This window comes from Sceloporus occidentalis, unplaced genomic scaffold, assembly GCF_023333645.1.
Source record: "Sceloporus occidentalis isolate IW3139 unplaced genomic scaffold, rSceOcc1.0.p SCAF_3, whole genome shotgun sequence".
Taxonomy (NCBI): Eukaryota; Metazoa; Chordata; class Lepidosauria; order Squamata; family Phrynosomatidae; genus Sceloporus; species Sceloporus occidentalis.
This window is the reverse complement of record NW_028316983.1, coordinates 60,386,490-60,395,321: the sequence shown is the minus strand read 5'-3', so window position 1 is coordinate 60,395,321 and position 8,832 is coordinate 60,386,490. Positions and strand designations below refer to the sequence as shown.

General features: G+C 44.5%; 1 protein-coding gene across 1 annotated transcript; it reads left to right on the top strand.

The window, feature by feature from the left end:
* The first annotated feature begins 1,749 nt into the window (after positions 1–1,749).
* On the top strand, positions 1,750–8,528 carry BTG2 (BTG anti-proliferation factor 2). The gene is made up of 2 exons (XM_089514610.1): positions 1,750–2,117; positions 5,560–8,528. Exons 1-2 carry the CDS (start codon positions 1,952–1,954, stop codon positions 5,895–5,897), a joined length of 504 nt encoding a protein of 167 aa, XP_089370736.1. The 5' UTR covers positions 1,750–1,951; the 3' UTR covers positions 5,898–8,528.
* Positions 8,529–8,832: the final 304 nt, after the last annotated feature.

The following is an 8,832-nucleotide window of genomic DNA, read 5'->3' as shown; positions in this document are numbered from 1 at the left end:
GCGTTTATTTTTTATTTATTTATTTAGGTATTTATATCCCACCCTTCAGCCCTAATGGCTCTCAGGGCGGCTTACATTTATTATTATTTTTAACCAGACAGTTCCCTGCCCGCAGGCTTACAATCTAAAAGACACGACACAAAAGGAGAAGGGAATGGTGAGGGGGGAGGGGATCAGGTCCAGCATTCTTCTCTCCCTCTGAGGCCTGGACCAAGGCAGATGGACCGGAGGGAGGGCTCTGCTTCTTCCAGGCAGGCCTGGTGGAGCTCGCCTGCCTCTCTCTCCCAGATGGTGGCTGAAGGGAGGGCTGGTCCTCTTCGAGGAAGGCGTTGATCACATAGTTATTGTTGTTGTGCCTTCCATTTTTTTAACTTATGGCAACCCTAAAGTGAACCTGTCACTGAGTTTTCTTCAGAGAGCTGAGAGAGAGTGACTTTCTCAAGGTCACCCAGTGAGTTTGTGTGGACAAGCATGGATTCGAACCCTGGTCTCCAGAGCTGTACTGCAACACTCACACCATTACACCACACTGACTTAAATCAACATCTGGACAGACAGGCAATTGGGAACAGTATCTTTCCTGTGAGCTTGCCATTTGCAATGGAATGGCTGCCCCAGGCCCTTTCCCCACAAACAATAAACAGGGCAGGCCATTTGATAGCTATGGTAGCCCAAAGGACTCAAGGCTGTGGCCGGTAAACAAGTTATTTTGGGAATAGCCAGAATGGAACTCTAGAATAAATGAAAGCTCAGACAAGCTGCTTTTTTGGACACCAGTTCGCAAAACTCCCCAGCCAGTTATTACCATACTGGTTGAAGATTTGTTGCTGTGTACCTTCAAGTCATTTCTGACTTATGGTGACCCTAAGATAAACCTACCATGAAGTTTACTTGGCAAGATTTGTTCAGAGGTTTGCCATTGCTTTCCCCTGAGGCTGAGAGTGCAGCTTGCCCAAGATCACCACCAGGAGGACCTCCCCATGTGGGTGTTGTGTGCCTTCAAGTCATTCCCAACTCATGGCAACCCGAAGGTGAACCTGCCATGGGGATTTCTTGGTAAGAGGTGTTCAGAGGAGGTTTGTCATTGTCATCCTGAGGTTGAGAGAGTGTGACTTGCTCAAGGCCACCCAATGGGATTCCATGGCTGAACTGGGAATCGAACCCTGGTCTCCAGTGTGACTTGCCCAAGGTCACTACCAGCAGGAAACCCCCTCCCTGCTGAATGTGTGTGTTGTGTGCCTTTAAGTCGTTTCCAACTTCTGACCACCCTAAGGCAAACCTATCCCGCAAGGTTAATTCAGAGGAGGTTTGCCATTGGCATCCTCTGAGGCTGAGAGAGTGTGACTTGTCCAAGGCCACCCGGTGGGTTTACATGGCCAATGAGAAGCCCAGCCCAGCCCTCCAACTCCTACGCCCAGCTAAGGCTCCAGCTCCCCTACTAGGCAATGCCCTATAAATAGCCCTTTGGCCAAATGCCTCCTCCTCCTCTTCCTCCTCCTCCTCCTCTTCTTCCCTCCCAGCTGTTCTGCCTATCTTCCCAGAGCCTGACTTGTTTCTTTCTTTCTCCCCCCAAGCTCTTTCCGAGTACTGACGTCACAACTTCCACCCTGCTGAGGTCACAACTTCATTAGCATACCCGGGGACGGCTCAGCCAATCCGGAGCCGGCGGGTCGGTGACGCTTGAGTTTCCAAGGGTATTAAGAGTCCAGGCGGCGGCCCCTGCCCAGCTAGTCCAAAGCAGAGCACAGGCGGACGCGAAAGGCGACTCCGCTGGACCAGTGCTCAGCAGCAGCATCATCACCACCAGCAGGAGCAGCAGCAGCAGTTCCAGCGTTGCGTTTCTTGATAAGCACCCCAGCACTACTCCGGAGCCTTAACGGGGGTGGCCCCCAAAGAAAAACAAGAATTAAAAATTGAAACCCCCCTCCCTCTCTCCCCTCCTAAGCCAGTCATGAGCCAAGTCCAGCGCTGGAATGGCAGCCACTGCAGCCGGGCGGAGATGGTGCCGGAGATCGCCGCCGCCGTGGGCTTCGTCTCCAGCCTGCTCCGGACCCGAGGCTGTGTCAGTGAGCAGCAGCTCCAGGTTTTCAGCGGGGCTCTGGAAGAGGCACTCACAGGTGAGGAGGGAGGGATTTGGGGGGTCAGGTGGAGGGGTGAAAGAGGGCTTTGTCCCGCTGTTTTCCTGCCCCAGCCCCCTCCCCAGGGGGGCCAGATAGAGGTCCTCATTTCAAAACAGGACCGGGCACCGTACAATTTAGGATATTCCAGAGAACATGGAGGACACCCCCAGATTGCAAAGCTAAAAACAATAACTTAAATGCATGTTTCTTGCTGTTGTGGGAGGATTCAAAGAGATAGCTGCGTTAGTCTGTAGAATCGGTACGTAGAGAGGTCTCTTGAAGCACCCTTGAGCCTCACTGAAAGAAAGAAGTTGGCAGCATGAGCTTTCCTAGACACAGATGCATTTGCTATTATTATTATTATTATTATTATTATTATTATTTCGAGAGCTCTTGTAGCCCCTTTGAGGCTCACTAAAGAAATACGTTGGCAGTATTTCCTAGACTTCAGTCTCCCTCCTCAGATACATTTGGATACAATAATAAAAATAATGATAATGATAATAAATGTAGAGAGAGATCTTGTAGCCCCTTTGAGACTCACTGAAAGAAAGACGTTGGCAGCATAAGCTTTCCTAGATGCGTTTCAGAGGAAGTAGACTGAAGTCTAGGAAAGCTCATGCTGCCATCTTCTTTCTTTCAGTGAGTCTCAAAGGGGCTACAAGACCTCTCTACATACTCTTGCTGTTGCTGCGTGCCTTCCAGTCGTTTCCGACTTAGGGCGACCTTTCATAGAGTTTTCCTTGGCCAAGTTGCTTCCGAGGAGGTTTGCCATTGCCTTCCCCTGAGGCTGAGAGAGTGTGACTTACCCAAGGTCATGCAGTGGGTTTACAGAGTCGAACTGGGATTTGAACCCTGGTCTCCCAGAGGCATAGTCCAGCGCTCAAAGCCAGAATGGAGGAGCTTTTGGAATTTCTCCTGGACAAATTATTGAAATGGAGGGCTTGTCCTGGAAAAGGAGGACCCAGTAATCCTGCTTCCCCCCTCCCCGTGTGAGGTGTGAGACATCAGCCTTAGGCCCCCTACCCTCAACAAATACAGGATATTTCATGCTGCCTTTTTCTTCAGCTTCTCTCTACTGAATAGTTTTTTTGTTGTGTGCCTTTAAGCTGTTTGTGATTTATGGTGACCCTAAAGCTAACTTATCACAGGGTTTTCTTGGCAAGCTTCCTCAGAGGGCTTTGCCATTGCCAGAGGCTGAGAGACAGTGGCTTGCCCAAGGTCACCCAGTGGGTTTTCATGGCTGACTTGGGATCTGAACCCTCTTCTCCAGAGACCTAGTCCAATGCTCAAACCACTACACACTGGATAATTTTCTCATTCCTACAAGGCAGATTGTGACCCTCCTCCCCACCAGATTTTTTTTTGAAAAGAAAGCTTTATCAAACTGTTCCAACAATCTGTGTCACTAGTCTCTTGGACTTGTGTAAACCTAACTGTCTGGACCTTTTATTTGGCAACTTAAAAAAAAAAATCTGTATTTTGCATTATAATCTGTTCTCGTATTGGAAAGCATAAGTAGGACTCCCTCCCCAAGACCCAACAATGAACAGACTATTGCACATATGGAACATAAATGCATCTGAGGAAGGAGACAGAAGTCTACAAAAGCTCATGCTGCTAATTTCTTTCTTTAGTCTCAAAGGTGCTACAAGATCTCTCTACATACTGATTCTACAGACTAACACAGCTGTGGAACATATTCAGGGGTAGCCCTGTTTGGGCATATAGCAAAGTAGAATAACATCTACTGTACAATCCACAAACATTGTAACTTTTATTTGGCCATCCAAAAAGTTCATTTTGGTAGGCCGAATAAAGATATTGCTGTTTTGTGGGTTTTGGTAGGTATTGTACTATACTATTGCTTTGGCACTGAGAATAAACTGGGCACAAAGCAGTTACAGGGAGAGGGGAAGTAAGCAAGAGTTCTTTGTTCTTGTCAAAGAGGAGAGCCAAGGCAGGCACTGTCTACTGGAAAGCCTCTTTGCACAGGCCCTGGACAAACACAAATGGGAGTAGTTGAGAGCAGAATGGTCAACGACTTTAGTAGAAGAACTACCAGTTGGACCCTGAGACTTATAACATTGGAAATCCCTTTCTCAGGGTGTTTGAGAAGGGGTGGCTTTGTCTGAACCTAATAGGATCAAAAGTGGCAGAGATTTTTGAAGGGAGAGCTGTGTTAGTCTGTTCCAGCATATTGACAAACAGCCTTGTGGCACCTTTAAATCAATGAGTTTATTTTAGCATGGATTTCTGTGGTTCACAAGTGCATCCGGAAATAAACTTGTTAGTCTTAAAGGTGCCACAAAGCTCTTTTCTGAATTTGCATAAGCGTCTTAATGTTGCACTCAAGTCTGGTCTTGCACTTCCTCAAGGTGCGAGTGAGGGGTGTGTGTGCACTTCTGTGTTGAAAACACAGAGATTTGCTCTTGCCAAAACCATCCTTTGTCTACTCAGAAGTAAGCTTAGTTTAATTCACTGGGGTTTACCACCAGGCAACTGGGTGAAGAGTTCCAGCCATAATATCTTCCTGTTCCTTGTAACTGTGAGGAGTCTCAGTTGACAGTTCTCTCTGAATCTTTACCCTCACTAGGATTTTACTGAACATTTAATACCATTCAAGAGGTTTCCTAAGCTAATTGATTACACAATAGAGTGGTGTGCTGCTTGGAGTTAGGTACAAGAGGAGTGGATTGCCAGGGCTGTATGCTAATAGCATTGTCTGCTAAGGAGCTTTCAGTATTTAGTGAAGTGCTCTGGTTAATGCAGTCACTTTAAACCGTCTGAGTTCCTCAAGCCCAGACTTGTAAGAATATAGCTATACTGTATTTCACAGTTAACAAAAGTTTGGCATTACTTTTAACTATTACAGTTCCATTGTCTGGAAGCTTAGGATTTGAAATGTAGTGAGGTACTTAAAATTCTTTAAGCTACAACACTCCTTTGATTTTAGGGTAACAGAAGTCCTTAGACAAGCATTCTTAAGTGTCTCACCATGACAGTTAGCAGCAGCATTAAACTGCTATAACCATATAGTGTGCATCCACAACAGATTTTTATCGCTTTTGATAAAAGGAAATTGCCAGTGCACAGATCTCTTTATCCCACTGTAATATTCTCCTTGGTAAAAGTAGCTGAATTGTTGATGAAAGGTCTCTGTCCTGAGCAGAATCATTTATTGGAATAAATCTTTCATTATACCATGGTTTAGTCTCTTCCTATATAAGAAAGTGGAGTGGCTGGTAGAATTTTCTACTAGTGCAAAGGAGCTAGAAGTTGGCTTCAGTGCAATGCCAAAAACTGGATGAAAACCCTAAAGAAAATACAAGCATTTGAGCCTGTGAATGACTTTGCCAAAGACATTAGATCACGTGCTTTAGCAATAATTTACTATATTTACTTATCCATCTTGGTATTTCTCTTTGTTCCCTTCCAGAACATTACAAACATCACTGGTTCCCCGAAAAACCCTTCAAAGGCTCTGGCTACCGCTGTATCCGTATCAACCATAAAATGGACCCTATCATCAGCAAGGCAGCTAGCCAGATTGGACTCAGCCTCCAGCAGCTATATCAGCTCCTGCCCAGTGAACTCACACTGTGGGTGGACCCTTATGAGGTATCCTACCGCATTGGTGAGGATGGCTCCATCTGTGTTCTCTATGAAGCATCTGCAGCACCTGTGAGCTCCTATGGGATGCTCACCTGCAAAAATCAGATGATGCTGGGGCGGACCAGCCCTTCCAAAAGCTACATGATGACAGTCTCCAGCTAAGCACTCCCAGTTGTCTTTACACTGCCAAGACCTGGGCTACTGTATACCTCACCCGAGGATGTATTTTTTAAAAAATGAAGAGCTATTTATATTTTTTTAAAAAAGAGAAAAAATTCAAAATGAAATCCAATAGCAGGCACCACTTTTCTGTGGAGTGGTGTTGAGGTGCCTTTATAAAGCTGTTGCAAGCTTGTAAGTTAATTAAAAAAAGAATGCCAATATCTACCTAATTAGTGTTGGATGACAATTCTGGAAGGTTGATCTGCCTATTTGGGAAATGCAGGGTTGGAAATAAGTTGGGGGTGGGGCAGGGCACAGCACTTTTCAGCAACGTCTCACTATGGGGTAAATATGACAACTGTGAATTTATAGGCCACAGTGCCAGGATGGTAGTACTTCAGTGATCAGCCACATAGATCGATTGGGATGTCATGACCTCATTCTAGCCATGGTGCTTCTCTCTTCTCAAAAGCTCTTTTCTCTCTCTTACACTGAGGAGTTGCTTCATCACCAACTTCAGTTTCGGTCCCAACATGAACAACTTCTTCCACTTTTGTCACAGGAGAAGGATTTTGCTAAAGCACCCAGCCACAATTATAGCCACTCCTTGGTCCATTGGGTGGTGGGTTTCTAAGTGCCAGCCCATCATTTTTTGCACAAAATCATGACTTCTTTCTGCACTTCATCCTGTGTTTCATGCTCATCCAAAAACCCAGTTTACATTTAAATGTGTGGCTTCTGAAATTAGAAGGGACATTTCCTTGGTAAAGAGATCGAAGATCTGGGCTACATAGCTGTGTGGCCTGTTACTTTTAGTGGTCAGCTCTAAACAACAAAGTGCAATGGCCAGGCTAATAATGAACTAAATCTACCTGCTGGGAAAATGCCTTTACCAGGTTTTTGTCTGTTCTACTGCCTTTATCTTGGCCTTTTAAAATTCCTGACAATGCTGCCAATAACTGCTGAGAGGTGATTACAAAACCTAGGGCACTTAACTGCTTTCTATTTTTAAAAACAGCAGCACCCTTTGGGCTCTACTTTGGATAATATGGTGTGGTTGGCTTTTGTCCTACTTTTCACTCATCCCCAAAGCTGCTCCTCCTCTGCCTTTTGTGAATTGAGTTCTCAGATGCTGTGCAATATGTTTCCTAAAATTTGGGCGCTCTGGAGGAGGAACAGTTTCTATGGGACAGTTTCCTGTCCTTGCAGCAACAAATCCTTTTTCTTCATCACAGCTCATAGGACTTCTAGAATGTGCTTCAGAGCATGAATGTCTAGGAAATGACAGCCACAATGGCATACCACTGAAGTAGAGCTGGGTAATGTATTTTGGACTGCAGCTTCTTGAATCTGCCAGCCAGCATGGCCTTGGGGATGTGGAGAAAGTAATTCTAAATCCCCCCCCAAAGCCTTGCATTTAAGGGGTTTGATGGCCTTTTGTACAGAATAGATGAAACACATATATTTTTAAAAATAATCTGCCATAAAGTTGCTCCACACTGAAATGAATGAGTCACTAAACAAGAGGATTAACTATATACTCTTGCAAAGTATTCTGATTCATTTTAGTGGGGCTTGCACAGGTAAACTGAATTGTATTCCCAGATTTGTAACATAAAACATTTGCAGCTGCACCAGTCCATCTGTGAATCATTTAATTTCTTCCAGTTCAATATGTGAAGCTCCTGTTTTAAGGCACAAAACCTCCGTTCAATAAATACAGTGGTTGCAAAGCACTCAAGTGTCCCTTGTAAGTTTTTTAAAAAGTGTTGCCACTCCGTTAGCATAATTGTGCAATATTTGGCAGCATTACAAGGGGAACACTTTCTGCACTGTAGTTTCCCCTTCCACAGAATGCTTCTGTTCAAAGTCTGCCTGGAAGCTTTGTTTCTTATCTGATGCATTAAAAACCTGATATGAACAGGAATTGTAACATATCCAGGAAAAAAATGTTTGCTTTGTTACACACCCTGCTTCTACACTCCCCCCCCCCCCCCCAAATGCCAGCAATTTGCTTGGCTTGGCAGGTTGGCATGATCAATACATCTCTATTTAAAATTACTTTGTTAATCTTACTCCCTCCATAACAACAAAGGGTGTTTTGAAGAGAAAAAAAAAACAACCAAATTTTTAATCCACCTCCTTTATTTTCCCTCTCCAACATCCATGATATGAAGGGATGATGAGGAAACACCAAATATCCTGCTATTTTATCTGGCGTGGAATCTAGTATTAAGATTGTTTTTGTTGTTAGCACAGACAACCAAATTTGGGCAGAATCTGTTTTGTAACTTGTGCACGTGAAAGCTGTGAATTGATGTCTGCTCTTTGTTGCCTTTGAATTACAAGCCTGACCCAACCAGTGCTGAAGAACTGTGTCTTAGAAACAGCCAATAAGCGTGTGTGTCCTTCTCCCCCTCTTTTCAAAAAACGTTAGCAAAATTTGAGCTGGACTGTTGAGCGGGACCTAGTTTCATAACTGGTGGAAATAGTAACAAAGTTTGTAAGCTATTTTGTGTTGGGGAGGGATGATTATTGTACAATAGTGTTTTTATATGCAAAATGTACAGCTATATTGGGAAATGTACACTTTTGTTACTTTAATAAAAATGTAGCAATTTAAGTATGTTGCTGGAAAGATCTGAGACATTGGCTCGTTCTTTGCAAAAACGGTCCCAACATCTTTCTTCTTAATAAAGGACATTTTGTGCCAGGCAGAGGAGTCCTGAGAGCCATAGTGTTGTAACAGTGGTGGGAGTGTTGGACTAGGATTACAGGAGACTAGGGTTTGACTTACCGCACAGCCATGGAAACCTACTAGATGACCTCATGGGAGTCATACTCTTTCAACCTCAGAGGAAAACAGTGGCAAACCACCAGAAAAGCCCTTGGGAAATTAATTTTAGGATTGCCATAAGTCAGAAATAACTTGAAT